We start from the raw sequence: 19,487 nt of genomic DNA, 5'->3' as shown, positions 1-19,487 counted from the left end.
TGTGTATTTTACCACAATAAAAAAAACTGGAAATTCAAGTTTACTGGTAAGACCTTTCCGAAATAATTGATTACTCCAGAAAGTACTCATGTATAATGTTAGTGGTTTTGTATCTTTAGACCCAGGTGTTGAAACGATTTAGAATAAAACTAACCTAGACTTAAAAAAAAAAGTTTGAGACAGGAATCACATCACCAAGTCTCTGTTTTGAAAAATAAATCTGGTTATGAATGCAAAGGACAGATTTCAGTATGCAGGAGAAAGAGACTAGAGGAAGAGAATGAGTTAGTAAATAAGCTTTTCAATAGGCAAGGAGAGGCCATGAAGGCCCCAAAGAGACAAGTGAGAGTAAAATAGAGAGAGGCAAATTCTAGAGACACTGGAGAGTTGTAAGCAATTGATACAATCTGATTACTGAACAACTACGAGAAGTGCAGAAATAAAAGTCACAAGGCGTTCAACATCATAGAGCTCTATAAAAGATCACGGTAACTGCAATAAATTTTACAAAAGCAATAGCATGTTTGGCTTGGTATGGAGGAAATGAGTTAGGTTTAGACATGGTGAATTTGAGGCTCCCTACAGGGACATCTAAATGGACTGATCCTGGAAAGGTGGGCCTGAAGCTCAAGAAAGTGGTACTACATTAAAGAAACAGACCTGGATCTCATCCACATAAATTGATTAAAGCCAGGAAGAACATGCAGAATGGAAGAGAATTCAGAACAAAACCCTAGGGAACACTAAAGCATTATTTTAGGTATTATATAGTAACTTAAGGTGTTGATTTAAACCTAATCGCATCTTTATGAAGTAAATGGCAGTTCCTCATTTGGAGGAATTAACTCCATTTTCACATAAGTAAAAAAAAAAAACTCAAAAAAAGTAAGCAACACAATCAATTCAGAAAGCCCCTGAAAAATTTTATGTAGGGAAATGGCAGGCAAATTTTATGTCAGAAAATTCACTGAGGAGAAAACTGTAAAAGGTGGGTTAAGAAGACATTACAATAATCCAGGAGAAAAGTGACAAAACCCAAACTAAAGCAGTGTTGCTGGGAATTAGGAAAAGACATGAGGGATACATACAAGGTAGAATACATAGAATATATAGAAGGTAGAGTATACTATACTTGTTGATAGAGACTGACTACTGGAGTTATTAAGTGGTTGTTAGTGCTGTTGAGTTGATTACGACTCCTAGTGACCCTGTGTACAGCAGAGAGGAACTTGGCTGGGTTTCTGCACCATCCTCTCACCTTCTGGTGCTGTATCACACAATGCTCTGCTATTCATAGAGTTTTCATGGCCAATAGTTTCAGAAGTGGGTGGCCGGGTCCTTCTTCCTAGTCTGTCCAGTCTGGAAGCTCTGTGAAACCTATCCACCATGGGTGACCCCCTGCTGGTATTTGAAATACTGTGGCAGAGCTTACAGCATCACAGCAATACCCAGCTGCCACAACAGTCTGACAATCGACTGACAGGTGGTGTGGTTCTCTGATGGGGAAACGAACCCAGGGCATGGCAGTTGGAGTGCTGAATCTTAACCACTAGACTAGCCCCACAGCAGGAAGAGCAAATAAACTCAAGTAAATGGTAGTGCCGTTTACAAAAAAAGAGAATTAGTTATAGGCTTTTCCAAGATGAAGTTACTTAAAAAATCAGAATGCAATCTTTTGTTTTTATGCTGAATAAAAAATTTCCCCCTTCTGACTTTTTAACTATAAGTTATTAGATAGGACCTAAAATTTATTCACAATATCTTCTTAATAACTTTGTTACTTGCTAAATCTCACCAATCTAGAATGCTCTTCCCCTGGGTGTATGTTTTATTTCCTCATATCTTTTAGACCTTTGTAAATGCCATCTTTTCATGGAAGACCGTGACCACTCTACACGTGGTGTTCCCACTCCCTATTCCCTTTCCCTGCTTTATTTTTCTCCACAGAATCTATCACCTAATTTGTAATCTATTTTACTTATCATCTACTAGAAGAACATAAGCTCTATGAGTCGAGTTTTTGGTTTTGGGTTTCTTTTTCTCTTTTCTCCACTGCTGCATCCCCAGGTATCCACAACAGTCCTGGAGTCTGATAAAATTCAATACTTAAATGGACAGATGAATAGCTGAAAACAATTTTTCAGAAGAATTTTCTGAAAGTAGTACCCTTATTACCAGGCTTTTCAAATTAAAAGAAAAAGCTTTCCTTTCACATTATCACATATTCAGACAGCCTTCAGAGTGATAAAAAGAATATGTAGGGCTCTCTGAAATGGGAAGATCTTTTAATACTTCTATCATTTTTTGGGTTCAGGTGCCAGTCTTAGAGCTGTGGCCAACAGGGGAATAATTTTCACTGCCCAGAATTTATACAATAATATCGCCATCAATTCTATTAGAAGTGCTCATGCAATTATGATGTAAGCTAATGGACACTTAAAAGATACAAAGTTCAGTAGCTAAAGGTTACACATGTACATTTATAGAATATATACACATTGAAATCAAACTACACTTGTGATGTTTTGAGACGATCAAAGGGAATCAAAACTGTTAGGATAAATAACATATTTTGTCAAGTTCATAAACTGAACTTAGAACAAGGAATAGCATCAGAAATAAGTTTCTAACTCTACAGAACCTTAAGGGAAAAAAAGTAGTTAAGCTTATTCTCCAGAAAACTAAAACTCAATACTTACTAGCAAAAAAGAAAAAAGAACAAATGTTGAGGGAAACCATCACATCTGTAACCAACTCAGACCTCTTTTCTCCTCTAAGTTTGATACAATTTAGTAAATGTTTCTATTGCTTAAATGTTTCGTTCTTCTTCCTTGCAGGTTTCTCTGGCAAAGAAGGAGAATTTCTGAAAAGGGTTAAGTTAGAAATTGCTAACCTCAATTAGTTACTCTCTTCTGGTTTCCCTCTTAACACTAATTCATGAACAGTCAGCTGGTGACATGTCCCACAGTCTAACAAAATACGTTGGAGTCGTTGGGGAAGTGGGAGGTTTGAGTTTTGATAGCTGCTTTGGAGTGATTTTTTTTCAGCAAAGAAAATATGTATATCTTTAATATTTGATAATTAAATGTACTGAGAGTTTTAGTACAGTAACTTTCTTTTAAGAACTGTGGTCTCAATAAAACTGGTCTCACAAAAAAGGCTAACAGTAGAAGTAGAAAGATAGAAAGAATAAGGGTAAAAAAATCTCTGCTCTCAAAGAAGTATAGATTATGATGACATAATTGTTGAAATTACTTTCATTATGATAAAATTAAATATGATTAACAGTTTCAAGATCTACTAAACTCATAAACACATTCCAAAGTTAAACACAAATTATTTCTGATTTATCCCTAGCGGAGTTTCCTTCATTAGTCTCACTGCAAGTTTCAAGACATGAAAGAAAAAGTCGATGGCCTTCAGTAGACAAGTTTGTCCACTGGTCTGTGTAACTAACACGAAGGGATATTTTAATATATAACAGAATTTATAAAGACACCAAAAATGAAAGAAGTGAAAATTCATTAATCAAAAGAATAAATGACTTTTGAGGGAGAAAGAGTCATTTAATAAGAGTGCCAAACATTGCTGAAGGCTGACCCCCAACAACAACAGAAAGGATGCTGGGAACAACACTGTACTGGAAGCCATGAAATATCATGAGGGCATCTGACCTGTTCCAAGATGAAGCATAATGAAAAAGGACATGCAGTCTGAGGGTAAGATGCTGTCACATAATACAAGAAAATTGAGATACTCTAGAAAAACTCCTGTGGTGAAATCATAAGACTTAGAGAAGAGAAAGAAAGAGATAACAGTGTTTCTATAATTGAGAAGAGGACAGCTAAGTACTGGCCTCAGTTATGCTGCATCTATTCTTCAGGATTATTATAAACCACTTTTTTTTTTTTGGTGAGGAAGATTGACCCTGAGCTAACATCTGTTGCCAATCTTCCTTTTTTTTTTTTTTCCTTCTCCCCAAAGACCCACTACATAGTTGTGTATTCTAGTTGCAAGTCATTCTAGTTCCTCTATGTGGGATGCTGCCACAGCATGGATTGATGAGTGGTGTGTAGGTCCACACCCAGAATCTGAAAGAGTGAACCTCAGGCCACTGAAGCAGAGCGCATGAACTTAACCACTGAGCCACAGAGATGGCCCCTGGCCCCTTTTTCTCCTTTCTTTTTGATTCCCTACTCCCCCAGAAAATCCCAAAGTAGTACATGGCTAGATGGCTATAAACAGGGTTGAGGCAGTACAGTATTGGTGGTTAAGAGCTCAGAATTTGAAGCTACAACAGTTATATCTAAATCCCAGCTGTGCCACTTTCCAGTGTGTGACCATGGGTGATTACTTGGCCTCTCTGTGTTGCAGTTTGTATAGTAATTGAACAGTGCCATGAACTGCATAAGTGTTTACAATAGCACAGGTGTCAAAACCAAACATTTTTTTAAACTCTCCACAATCCGTTATGTGAACCACTATTTTCCAGGTTTTAAAAACTTGAACACACATAATCGTTCAAACAATTGAATAAGAAAATATTTTTATTCTCATTTTACAAATAGGTCTACAGAAAAACTAAGAAATTTACTATACTAAGTAATCCAGATAGAAAGCAGTCCAGCACACAACAGGTTCACTCTAATCTGCTCTGCAAAATTATTTCCATATAAGAGACTTTGTTTGATTTTATGTAGCAGTTACCAGAAGTTAAACTCTGGGAAAAAAGTACATTATCAAGTCAAATATGAAAAAACTAAAAATCACTTAATATATATTTTAATATATATTTAAAATCACTTTATATATATATATAAATATATAAGATCACTTAGAAGTAAAAATTTGGTGAAGGAAAAAATACATTAATAACAGCAGCAGCTTCCTTTATTAATTTTCTCATAAGCTGGGAAAATTATCTAAACTTATCTAAACATTTAATATGCATGATCTCATTTAATACTATGAAATAATTACTACTGTTATCTCATTCTACAGATGAAGAAACTTAGGTTTTGTACATATTAAATAACCTGATAGAAGTCATACAGCTGAAAAGCAACAGACCTGACATTCAATTCCAGGTCTATATGATCCAAAGCCTACCCCTTTAACCACTATTCATGCTGCTCTAAGGCAATATACACTTTACTGAGCCACATTTCTTTTGAGGAAGATCAGCCCTGAGCTAACATTTGTTACCAATCCTCCTCTTTTTGCTGAGGAAGACTGGCCTTGGGCTAACATCTGTGCCATCTTCCTCTACTTTATATGTGAGACGCCTGCCAGAGCATGGCTTGCCAAGTGGTACCCCGGTGCACACCCGGGATCCAAACCGGCAAAGCCTGGGCCACTGAAGCAGAACATGTGAACTTAACCACTGCGCCACCAGGCTGGCCCTTGAGCCACATATTGAAACCCCAAATCTTCAATATAGTGGAAGAACGCCCAAATTAAAAATAACAATAAAGCTCTTTATTTAGTTCTCTAGCCTAACATATACAGTCAAACACAGCAAAGCTCAGGCGCTGTCAGGACTATTACTTAGTTAAGTGGTATCCCCTGGAGACTCAGAATCTGAAGGTAAGAAACTCTTTTTAAAACTTCTCCAGAACACAAAAAGCAAGTCCCAAAATACTACTCCAAAGCACGGTAAACATATGTAAATCATGTTAGTGAGTTGAAGTAAATAGTATTTTTCACTGTTTCAAGAGATGCTATTTCCCTACCCTGCCGATCTATAATAGCATAAGTTAATCTACCTAAGTTCAGATGATTCTGACTATTGCTCTATTTACAGGAGCATGTCTAAATCAAGCATTAAAATGGGTTTACATGCAGCAGTTCAAAATGCACGAGTACGTGAAATATCAGACACTGAATACAACAGTTCTTCAAAAGACTCAGAAAATTACCTCTTGGAATAAAAAAAATAGTAAGTCTATATTATACACAAAACTGAATTTAAAATTTCTAAATACATCAACTTCATATCACAACGGCTATACCATTTTAAACAGTACAATTTATATGCCAAAAGGGTTTTCACAGTAAAGATTCCTATTGAAAAATAAGCTAATTACCTTAAATTCCATCATCAAAAGAATGTCTGTACTTTACAAAAGACTTCTAAAATTCAAGTAACATCTCAATTAAAGCTATATTTATTACAAAAGCAAGTGGCTACAGCATCAAGACAATCTAGATAGTTCCTTAAAATTATGATAAAGGGATCTGACCTACAGTCTGCATGGCCTACATTATCCTTTCCCAAAGTGTATTCTCAGAATATTAACAAATGTTATTTGAACAATTTTCATAATGCCATTTTTTAAAATTGCGGCTTTTGTTTTAGATTTTTCAAATACATTAATTTTTTCTACCACATTAAAAATAATGTAGGTATATCAAAAATTTTGGAAATGTCAAGAGTTGACAAATCACTACAGTTCTACCATTCAGGAGCCTGTAGCTTACTGACATTTCGCCCCTTCCCCTCATGACCTCTTAGCTCCTCCCCAGTAAGGAGTGGAGAATGCCAGATCTGGAGTATGTTAATAGTAATTCTGAATGCCTAAGAAGGGATATGGTATATTCATCCAAGATTCTCAGACTTACTTAATTACAGAATTCTTTTTTTTGGGCACCTGAGCTAACAAATGTTGCCAATCTTTTTTTCTCCCTGCTTTTTCTCCCCAAATTCCCCCAGTACGTAGTTGTATATTTAGTTATGGGTCCTTCTAGTTGTGGCATGTGGGATGCCACCTCAGTGTGGCCTGATGAGTGGTGCCATGTCCGTGCCCAGGCCGCCGAAGCAGAGCGCGCGAACTTAACCACTTGGCCATGGGGCTGGCCCCAATAATTACAGAATTCTTTATTCAAATAACAATAGTTCAAAGACCTGGTAGTTGTTTAAACACTATTTTGGAAATGCTGGCTTAGCTTTATTGCAATCACTTCAGACAACCCAAAACCGTTAATATTTTTTTTTTTTAAAGATTTTATTTTTTTCCTTTTTCTCCCCAAAGCCCCCCAGCACATAGTTGTGTATTCTTCGTTGTGGGTCCTTCTAGTTGTGGCATGCGGGACGCTGCCTCAGCATGGTTTGATGAGCAGTGCCATGTCTGTGCCGAGGATTCGAACCAACAAAACACTGGGCCGCCTGTAGCGGAGCCCGCAAACTTAACCACTCGGCCACGGGGCCAGCCCCAAAACTGTTAATATTTTTATGAATACAAAGTATGCACATCAGATATTAAAAGAATAAAAGACAACAAACTTACTTGGGATACACTGGTTCATAAAGGTACTTGTCACCTCTTGTAGATGTAATATGAAAAAACAAGATGTAGCCATTTGCCGTCTGAAAGATAAATTTTATTTATCATGAATTAAAGGATAAGGCTATGACTGTAACTCTAAATGCTAATTTTATATATTCTTACTTTAAAAACACTTCACTCTTAAGAACCCTCTTTTGAAGAGCTATAGTTTAATCATGTAAATTAAGAAATGACTTTGTTTTAATATAACCCATCTTGTTTAATATAACCCACAAAAAGGGTTTTTTATAGATTTTAAAATATTTCCTAGAAACATAATTGAAATCAATAGTTCATAATATATTGTACACATCAAAATTCTAAAATAATTATATTATTCAATAATTATTTTGCAAGATGTACAAACCTTTTTGAACTCTGCAATAATACGGCTAATATTTTTCCCAAGTTCTTAAAGCAACGTCACCAAATAGTAATAGTATGATGAAATTCTTGACTGTATTCAATGTTTATATAGTTTCAGAATATCATATTTATATATTTCAAAATCAATTAACTGGCTCTGATTTACTACAAAAGATACCCTGAGACACAGAAGAAAAACAGAGCAAACTTTCAATTTCCAAAATTTGAACCTGAGCTAGTTTATTTTTCTTAGTTAATAAAATGTTTTTAAAATATAAATTGTATTGAAACAAACAGGGCCATTATATGATCTTGGCACATATCTGTGACTTGTGAAGCCCAAGCAACCATTTTACATTTATATAAATATTGAAAATACTATATTTAGCTGTTTCTAACCAAACACTTTGAAGTATAACAGAATGAAGTGGAAAACATTTTGCACAAACTACTTTACATTAATACTGAATTCTTATCATTTTAGAGGCAGATGGGCTTTTACTCAAAGTACAACCAAAGAAAACTGAAAATATTATTCAAGGTTTCATATTTCTTTCCAGTACTGGCTGTTTTTCACTTAAACGAATGCCAGAGGAAACACTTACTTAACTTCTCCAGCAAAGCAAGTGTTTTGTTTTTAAGCTATAAACTTTACTATTTCATAATGTATTCCAAAACTCTAGTTCAACATATTGAGACAAAATAAAAAAGGCTAAGATTCTTCAGATAAGATCTTCATTCTAATTTCAAATGTGCAATTTTATTATATTCTTCTAATGTGGAGAATATGGGATCAAAAAGAAAATGGATTCAAATCAAACCATATCAGATAGTATCTCTCTTTTTTTTTTTTTTTTTGAGGAAGATTAGCCCTGAGCTAACTACTGCCAATCCTCCTCTTTTTGCTTAGGAAGACTGGCCCTGAGCTAACATCCGTGCCCATCTTCCTCCACTTTATATGTGTGACACCTGCCACACCATGGCTTGCCAAGCAGAGCCACGGCTGCACCCGGGATCAGCTAATTCCACATTTTAAAAAGAACAGTTTGAAATCTGCAGGAGGTGGTGGTATTGATGTTATTATCACTCTTACTAACTGCTTGTTTGTATTTTGCTTTGTTTGGGCATTTGAGAAGTTTACTCTTTCTACATAAAGTGTATTTTAAAAATTATTTTATGATTGATGCATGACACAGATACTCAAAGTAGCCATTTTCTGTAAACAGAAGGAATTTAAATCTGCCTGTGTCATGAGACAAATCAACTGTTACATATAACTAATGCTTAACCTGTAGGCAGCATCCCCGTACCTTTCTCTACCTTTACCCAATGCTTCTATCGCATGTGAATTCACCAGACACTTCAGAATTCCAAATCGTAGTGCATTTCTTCCTTAGGATATACTATTTTTGTTACGAAGACTAGGACAGATTTATGCGTCTGCCTCCAGTGATTTGAATGATGCATCACAAAGGTTTCTATTATAATTTAAGTGGTAAAGATTTGATGATTTAGAGGTGTATCTTCTAGCCCAACATACTGTCATGTCAGGCTTCAAATAAGGCTGAAATAACAGACTAGCACTTTTTAATTCTTTACGTTGGTTTGTAAATATTGTTTTTTGTTTTTTAACTTTACTTCTTTACTATACATCATCAAATATATAAAATTAATCACCTCAAATCATACCACTAAGAAATGACCTAACATTTTTATATAATCTTTCAGACTTTGTACATTCATACACATGAATATATTTAAATGGAAAATGGTAAAATGTTGTAAATCACACACTCTCAAACACATGTGATGAGTATCTTTTGACATGAATAGTCATCAAAATTTATTATTTCTAATACTATCACATTGTTTTACACCAAAGCACTAGTTAAGGGGGAAAAAAAGGACTCTGCTTCTGACCAACATAGATTAAGCTGAGTCAATTTATGTTCCCATTTGAAAAAACAAACAAACAAACCCAGACAAAATATACGAAACAATGGATTTCAAAACAGTGACATCAAACAATGAAGGCCAGTGATCCCTGAGAGATAGGAAACAAGAGAGACATCCTACGATTGCTCCAGCTTACTCCTTTGAGAAAGTTTCCAGGTCACAGCACTGAGAAGGAGAACTGATGGAGAGCCTGGCAAACTCCGAGTTGAGGAGATGAAGCTGACAGTCCAGGAAGAACAAGGCAGCTAAAATTCATATGACAGAGTACCAGAGAGGAGACAGCTGCACAGAGAAAAAATCCAATAGTACCAATAAGCACATGCATGCGAGGAACTATCCAAGGCAGAAAACAAACCAAAAAGTTTAGTAAAGAAAACAGTGCATGGTGCTTGAACAGTCCTGATAGCAGTGCCTTTCCCACCAGCAAAACTGAGGAAACATCATTCACAGCGCACTGGTTAGACTGCACAGGAAGATGTCCCAAGGTATTCCTGTGGTGATTCTAGAAAAGTTTTGTCTTAGCAGTGGAGAATAATTAGCTCTAGATGGAGCACTGTTCCAAACCTGCACTACAAAGCATAAAACAAGACATGAATCTATCAAACTGTCTCCAAGTAACAACTACATCCCAGGACATAGCTCAAGATTTATGGGACCACAAAAACATTCAGCATACAACAAAGTAAAATCACAATGTCTGGCGTCCAATCAAAGATTAGTACACATGCAGACAGGCAGAAAAACACAGGACATACTGAGGAGAAAAACCCAACCAATCAAAATTGATCCAGAATACAGTCAGACGCTAGAATTAGCACAAAAGGGCATCAAAACAGTTAAAACTATATTCCTTATGTTCAAAAGGTTAGGGAACATAAAAAAATCAAACCAAACTCTAGAGATAAAAACTAAAATATCTGAGATAAAAAGATATACTGGATAGGATTAACAGCAGATTAGACCATTGCAAAAGAAAAGTTTATTGGTCATAAAAGCATAATAATAAAGACTATCCAAAATGAAACACACATATACACAAAAACAAAACAAAAGTGAAAGAGCATCAGTGAACTGTGGGACTTCAAGTGGCCTGATATACATATAAATAGAGTCCCCAAAGGATAGGGGTAGAAATCAGAAAAAAAATTTGCATTAAATTGAATCCAAATTTCCTTTGTTTGACTTAAATTTCTTTAAAACATAATTGACTTTTCAAACAAGAATAATAGTAACGTATGCTGGGGTTTTACCACATATAAAAATAAAATGTGGGGGCCAGCCCAGTGGCACACTGGTTAAGTTCACACGCTCTGCTTCGGTGGCCTGGGGTTCGCAGGTTTGGATCCCAGGAGCGGACATACACACCACTCCTTAAACCATGCTGTGACAGCGTCCCAGAGACAAAATAGAAGAAGATTGGCACAGATGTTAGCTCAGTGACAATCTTCCTCAAGCAAAAAGGAGGAAGACGGGCAACAGATGGTAGCTCAGGGCCAACCTTCCTCATCAAAATAAATAAATAAATAAAACGTGTACAATGTATGTTTCTTGACCCCAATAGAATTATTAGAAATAGATAACAAGATTTTTGGAAAACACTCAAATATTTTGAAAGTAAATAATGTGCTTCTAAATAACTCATGGATCAAAGAAGAAATAAAAATGGAAATTAAAAAAATACAGCATTCTAGTGAGTGATGTAAGCATCATGGCAGAGTAAGATTCCCCAATAATCTCTTCCCTCCAACATACAATGAAAAGGGCATTCATACTCCAACAGAGGCCATCCAAACACAACATAAAACATGTCAGAGAGACCCATGTAGCCATACAGCAAAGGGCGGAGACTGGAGGCCCCCTCGGAGGAAGTGGAATGGGGTAAGAGAAACCTTTGCTTCCTCCCCTAAAGACTGCAATCTGGGATAGCAGGAGGCCTCCGAGAGGGAAGGAATGAGGGAGGGGATGGTCGTTCATGGGGACATCAAGGATCCCCAGTGGGCCCTGGCAGCCTGGAGGGAAGCCCTTTACCAAGGCAAAAGGATCCACGGGGGGTGAACTTATCAAGTCCATACCCCAGGAGAGCAGACAGTGAGAGCAGAGCAAGAAAACCCCAAGAGCACACAGAAGAAAGGACCCCTCCCCCCACCCACTCAGTGCCCAGCTCCAGGCCCTGGGATCTTGGCTGAAGGCAGAGGGCTCAGAATACGTGGTTCTTGACCCCCACCCACTGGTGATAGGCAGTAACTGTGACCAAATAACACCAGGATGTGAAAAACAGAGCCACTCCCTCTAGCAAGATCAAATGTTATATTAGATCTCCAGACCAGAGAGAAAACGGCAAGCACCCAGAAATCAGTCCTGAGGACACAGAAATATGTAATCTAAATGACAAAGAATTCAAAATAGCTATCATCAAAAAACTCAACAAGTTAAAAGAGAATGTAGAGAAACAAATCAACAAGTTCAGGAGCTACTTCACAAAAGAGATTGAAACTATAAAGAAGAATCAATCAGAAATATTAGAGATGAAAGACACAATGGAAGAAATAAAACAAAATATGGAATCCCTGAACACTTGAGCAGACATCACAGAAGAGCATATCAGCATAATCAAAGACAGACATGTTGAAATGCTCCAGACAGAGGCAGAGAGAAAACTAAGACTAAAAAGAAATGAAGAAAGTCTCTGAGAAATATCTGACTCAATTAGGAAAAGCAACATAAGAATTATAGGTATTCCATAAGGAGAAGAGGAGAATGGAGCAGAAAGCTTGTTCAAAGAAATAATAGCAGAGAACTTCCCAAACCTAGGGAAGGAGATGGAAATCCATGTGGAAGAGGCTATCAGATATCCCAAATATGTCAATATAAAAAGACCTACTGCAAGGCGTATAGTAGTGAAACTGGCAAAAGTGAATGACAAAGAAAGAATACTAAGGTCAGCTAGGCAGAAGAAAATAACCTACAAAGGAACCCCTATCAGTCTTGCAGCAGATTTCCCTGCAGAAAGCTTACAGGCTAGGTGAGACTGGAATGACATATTCAAATCTTTGAAGGAGAAAAACTTTCAGCCAAGAATATTCTATCCAGCGAAAACATCCTTCAGATACGATGGAGAAAGGAAAACTTTGCCAGACAAACTTAAGCTAAGGGAGTTCATAGCCATGAGACCCACCCCTCAAGAAATCCTCAAGAAGGCCCTCATACCTGAAAAAAAGGGGGAGAAAGAGGTTACAAAGCACAGAGTAAGGAAATAAATAGGTAGACAGAATCAGAGCAGGATAGCAAATACTCAAGTAGAGCATTAAAGACAAAGGGAAGGAAAACAGCAAAAACAAAGATAATCTTGTCATTTTAACCACAAACTCATAACACAAGATGAAATAAAATGTGAAAAAAACAACTTAGGGGGGCAAGAGAAAAGGGACTGAATTGGTTCAGTCTAAGGAAATAAGAGGCCATCAGAAAAGGGACTCTTACCCACGAGATTTTGAATACAAACTTCATGGTAACCACTAAACAAAAAAGCAGAACAGAGACACAAATAATAAGGAGAAAACAAAGAAACACAACATAAACAACTACATAACTCAACTGGTAGACCAAAATACACAGGAAGAGAAACAAAGGAAATGCAGAAGAACGGGAAACTGAGTGATAAAGTGGCAGCTTCATTAAGCCCTCATATATCGATAATCACCCTAAATGTAAATGGACTGAATTATCCAATACAAAGACAAAAAAAGACAAGATGGATTAAAGAACAAGACCCAAAAATTTGCTGCCTCCAGGAAACACATCTCAGCTCCAATGACAAACACAGGCTCAGAGTGAAGGGAAGGAAGACAATACTCCAAGTTAATGGCAAACAAAAGAAAGCAAGTGTAACCAAACTTATATCAGAAAAAGTAGACTTCAAGACTGGTAAAGAGAGACAAAGAGGGGCAGTATATAATGATCAAAGGGACATTCCACCAAGAAGAAATAACACTTATAAATATCTATGCAGCCAACACAGAAGCACCAAAGCACATAAAGCAACTATTAACAAATCTAAAAGAAGATATTAATAAAACAATAATAGTAGGGGAACTCAACATTCCACTCACGTCAATGGATAGATCATGCAGATATAAAATCAACAAGGAAACAGTGGAATTAAATGAAAAGCTAGAGCAGTTGAACTTAATAGACATATATAGAACACTCCATCCAAAAACAGCAGAATACACATTCTTCTCAAGTGTGCATGAAACATTCTCAAGGATAGACCACATGTTGGGAAACAAGGCAAGCCTCAATAAATTTAAGAAGACTGAAATAACAACAAGCATCTTTTCCAATCACAATCCTATAAAGCTAGAAATTAATTGCAAGAAAAAAGCTGAGAGGGGGCTGGCCCCATGGCCGAGTGGTTAAGTTCACGCGCTCCGCTGCAGGCAGCCCAGGGTTTCGTCGGTTCGAATCCTGGGCACCGACATGGCACTGCTCATCAAGCCATGCTGAGGCAGCGTCCCACATGCCACAACTAGAAGGATCCACAACGAAGAATATACAACTATGTACTGGGGGGCTTTGGGTAGAAAAAGGGGAAAAAATAAAATCTTTAAAAAAAAAAAGAAAAAAGCTGAGAAAGGGACAAACATGTGGAGACTAAACAACAGGCTATTGAATAACCAGTGGATGATTGAAGAAATTAAAGGAGAAATCAAAAAATAGCTGGAGACAAATGAAAATGAAAATATACCGTACCACCTCATATGGGATGAAGCACAGTCATATTAAGAGGGAAATTCATCGCAATATAGGCTCGCCTTAACAAACAAGAAAAATCCCAAATAAGCAATCTCAAACTACACCTAACTGAATTAGAAAAGGAAGAACAAAGCTGAAAGAGAGGAGAGAAACAATAAAAATTAGAGCAGAAATAAATGCTATTGAAACAAAAAAGGCAGTAGAAAGGATCAATGAAACAAAGAGCTGGTTCTTTGAGAAGATAAATAAAATTGACAAACCCCTAGCCAGACTTAGGAAAAAAGAGACAAAGCTCAAATAAACAAAATCAGAAATGAAAGAGAAGAAATAACAATGGATACCACAGAAATACAACGGATTATAAGAGAATACTACAAAAAACTATATGCCAACAAAATGGACAATCTAGAGGAAATGGATAAATTCTTAGACTCTTACAACCTGCCAAAGCTGAATCAATAAGAAATAGAGAATCTGAACAGAACAATCACAAGGAAAGAGATTGAAACAGCAATCAAAAGCATCCCAAAGAATAAAAGCCCAGGACCAGACTGCTTCGCTGAGGAATTCTACCAAACTTTCAGAGAGGATTTCATACCTATCCTTCTCAAGCTATTCCAAAAAATTAGGGAAGACTGAATGCTTCCTAACACTTTCTACGAGGCCAACATCAGTCTGATACCAAAGCCTGACAAGGACAACACAAAAAAGGAAAACGACAGGCCAATATCGCTGATGAACATAGATGCAAAAGTCCTCAACAAAATTTTGGCAACCTGAATACAGCAATACATCAAAAAGATCATACATCATGATCAAGTGGGATTTACACAAGGGATGCAGGGATGGTTCAACATCTGCAAATCAATCAATGTGATACATCACATTAATAAAATGAGGAATAAAAACCACATGATCATCTCAATAGATGCAGAGAAAGCATTTGACAAGATCCAACAGCAATTTATGATAAAACCTCTTAACAAAATCAGGATAGAAGGAAATTACCTCAAGATAATAAAGGCCATATATGACAAACCCAGAGCCAACATCACACTCAATGGGGAAAAACTGAACACCATCCCTCTGAGAACAGAAACTAGACAAGGACGCCGACTATCACCACTCTTATTCAACACAATACTGGAGATTTTGGCCAGAGCAATTAGGCAAGAGAAAGGAATAAAAGGAATCCAGATAGGGAGTGAAGAAGTGAAACTCTCACTGTTTGCAGGTGACATGATCTTATATAGAGAAAACCCTAAAGAATCCATGGGAAAACTATTAGAAATAATTAACAACTACAGTAAAGTGGTGGAGTACAAAATCAACTTACAAAAATCTGTTGCATTTCTGTACTCTAATAACAAACTTACAGAAAGAGAACTGAAGAATACAATTCCATTTACAATCACAAAAAAAAAATAAAGTACCCAGGGATAAATTTAACTAAGGAGGTGAAGGAGTTATACAATGAAAACTATAAGACATTATTGAAAGAAATAGATAATGACATAAAGAGATGGAAAGAGATTCCATGCACATGGATTGGAAGAATAAACACAGTTAAAATGTCCATACTTCCCAAAGCAATCTACAGATTCAATGCAATCCCAATCAGAATCGCAATGACATTCTTCATGGAAATAGAACAAAGCATCCTAAAATTCATATGGGGCAACCAAAGACCCCGAACTGCTAAAGGAATATCAAGAAAAAAGAACAAAGCAGCAGGCATCACAATCCCTGACTTCAAAACGTATTACAAAGCCATAGTGATCAAAACAGCAAGGTACTGGTACAAAAACAGACACACAGATAATGGAACAGAACTGAAAGCCCAGAAATAAAACCACACATATATGGACAGCTAATCTTTGACAAAGGTGCCAAGAACATACAATGGAGAAAAGATAGTCTCTTCAATAAATGGTGTTGGGAAAACTGGACAGCCACATGCAAAAGAATGAAAGCAGGCCATTATCTCACCCACACACAAAAATAAACTCAAAATGGATCAAAGAGTTGAAGGTAAGTCCTGAAACCATAAAACTCGTGGAAGAAAATACAGGTAGTACACTCTTTGACATCGAACTTAAAAGGATCTTCTCAAATACCATGTCTTCTCAGACAAGGGAAATAAAAGAAAAAATAAACAAGCGGGAGTTCATCAGACTAAAGAGCTTCTGCAAGGCAAAAGAAACTAGGATCAAAACCAAAAGAAAACCCACCAACTGGGAGAAAATCTTTGCAAATCATAGATATATACGATAAAGGGTTAATCTCCATAATATATTGGGAACTCACACAACTGAATTACAAAAAGCAAACAGCCCAAGCAAAAGATGGGCAGAGGATATGAATAGACATTTTCCAAAAAAGATATACAGATGGCCAATAAACATGAAAAGATGTTCAATATCACTAATCATCAGGGAAATGCAAATCAAAACTACACTAAGATACCACCTTACGCCTGTCAAAATGGCTATAATCACTAAGACTAAAAATAACAAATGTTGGAGAGGGTGTGGAGAAAAGGGAACACTCATATACTGCTGGTGGGAGTGCAAACTGGTGCAGCCACTGTGGAAAACAGTATGGAGAGTCCTCAAAAAACTAAAAATAGAACTACCATATGACCCAGCTACCCCACTACTGGGTATCTACCCAAACAACTTGAAATCAACAATCCAAAGTAACATATATACTTCTAAGTTCACTGCAGCACTATTCACAATAGCCAAGACATGGAAACAATCCACGTGCCCATCCACTGATGACGGGATAAAGAAGATATGGGATTTATATACAATGGAATACTACTCACCCATGAAAAAAATCATTCCATTTGCAACAACATGGATGGACCTGGAGGGAATTATGCTAAGTGAAATAAGCCAGACTGAGAAAGACAAACACCAGATTATTTCACTCATATGTGGAATATAAACAAACACACAGACAAGAAAACAAGTTCAGCGGTTATGAGGGGAAGAGGAGTGGAGGGTGAGCACAGGGGATGAAAGGGAGCCCTTATGTGGTGACAGATAAGAAATAATGCACAACTGAAAAAAAAATACAGCATTCTAAAATTTTTGGGATGTTGCTACAGCAGTACTTAAGGGTAACATGCTGAGAAGAAAAAATCATGATGAAACAACAGGAATTCTAAGTTAAACTGACATCTTTCCCTTATTCACAAATAAACTACATTCTAATTCATGTTACAGTAACTCTCATATTGCAGCAGAACAGACTACACTTCCATTTAGCCGGGTGTGAAGGAGAATAGTAAGAGTAGCAGTGGAAAATAGAATTGGAACGGCAGGCTGGGGCCAGATCACAAGAGGCCTTGAATACTAGGCTACGCAGCTTGGAACACACTTAGTATGCAATGGGAAGCCACTGAAAGGTTTGAAATAAAAATATAAGAGCTGTAATTTAGAAATAGCTATGCATAATTTACATCTGTTTCAAGTGGAAGAAAAAAAACCTAAAATTTTGTGTTCTAGGCAATCTAGATAAGACATAAAAAGGCCTGTACTAAAGTAATGGCAATAAGAATAAAGACAAGAGGATGGCAGTAAACCAGAGACAGGACTTAGCAACATATTAGTGATTGGATGGAAATGCAGAATCAAAGGACTCTAGGATTTTTTCCCCTAATAAGCAAAGTTGTAATAAAAATACAGACACATATGCCTAAATACACTGGTCGCTACTATTCGTTAGACAGAGTCCTAGTACTTAAAATCCATTTTAATCCTTCTTGTGCCTGGATAGCTATTAATTCTCTAAATTGAGGAAAACTTTAGGGATAATTATGGCTTGGTATCATGCCTACAAAATGATATTCTACTTCTGATACTCAGAGAAAACAATCTCCCAAACACTAAGGACCAATTCTTAAAATGGTTAAGAATTTTCTTTCCCACAGTCCATCAAAAAACGTCAGTGAGATTTCTTTTTAAAGTACAAGTTGACAAGGAGGTGACTGTTATTCTGTTGGTGACACAGAAATAGAATTTTGGATATAACTGACATGTCAGAGCACACAATGATATTTGGTTGGGGAAGGTCGGGCAGTAAGAAAATTACATGGGGATGGTTGTGTTGCTTTAACTTAATATGCAGAAAAAGAGTTATGCTATATTGTTCTACAGGTTATACAATTGTATACCCTTCCCTACACGTTCTACCAATGACGTTTTGTGAAAGCAAGTTTCCAACTATCTCCTAGATTCAGCTTTATTCCATACTAGCTAGCAGGATTAAACAACCATGCTAACAGTGAAAGGCAGTAAAGGAGAATTATTAAGACTCTGGAACTCTAGAACCAGGCTTCATGAGTTAGAATTCCATTATCAGCAATACGATCATAAGCACATAGTTATCTATGCAATCTTGGGCAGGTTACTTACCCTCTCTACCTTAGTTTACTCAACTGTATGATGGGAATAATAAAATTACCTACCTTTAGAGTACTGTTATGAAGAATAATTTTAATTTACATAGAGCACTTAGAAACAGTGCCCAGCACAGTAGACACCCCAAAAATTTACTACCATAATAACTCTGAATCTACAAGTAAATAGTTAATTCATGATTAATATATTTCATGTATGGAGGCTAAGGAAATGTACATTTGAGGAAAAGGACCAATAAAATTAGTAAAGCTTCGGAATCAGATTAAACTTTAATTATCTTGGAAGTTCACTTATCTAATACCCATTCCATGATAATGTACAATTCCTTAACTTTATTTTTATTTTTTCTAAAAGAATGGCCCTAACATCTGTTGCCAATCTTTTTTCTTTTTCTTCTTCTTCCCCCCAAAGCTCCTCAGTACATAGTTGTATATTCTAGCTGTAGGTCCTTCTAGTTCTGTTATGTGGGATGCCGCCTCAGCATGGCTTGATGAGCAGTGCTAGGTCACACCCAGGATCCAAACCAACAAAACCCTGGGATGCTGAAGTGGAGCACTTGAACTTAACCACTCAGCCATGGGGCCAGCCATGTTAACATTATTTTTAAATGCACCTTGATAGATTATATTTTAGTACAAATGGTTGTTGGCAAAGA

General features: G+C 36.7%; 1 protein-coding gene across 2 annotated transcripts in view; it reads right to left on the bottom strand.

The window, feature by feature from the left end:
- The window catches only part of RIC1 (RIC1 homolog, RAB6A GEF complex partner 1), a 143,226-nt gene that overhangs the window by 67,149 nt on the left and 56,590 nt on the right, over positions 1–19,487 (bottom strand). For both annotated transcript variants that reach the window (XM_046664335.1, XM_046664336.1), the window contains exon 3: positions 7,287–7,366. In XM_046664335.1, the coding sequence (XP_046520291.1) occupies positions 7,287–7,366 (80 nt within the window). The remainder of the gene's footprint in view (positions 1–7,286; positions 7,367–19,487) is intronic.

The sequence above is a fragment of the Equus quagga genome, chromosome 6 (assembly GCF_021613505.1).
Source record: "Equus quagga isolate Etosha38 chromosome 6, UCLA_HA_Equagga_1.0, whole genome shotgun sequence".
Classification (NCBI taxonomy): Eukaryota; Metazoa; Chordata; class Mammalia; order Perissodactyla; family Equidae; genus Equus; species Equus quagga.
The sequence above is the reverse complement of the archived record's forward strand: the minus strand, read 5'-3'. Positions and strand labels throughout refer to the sequence as shown.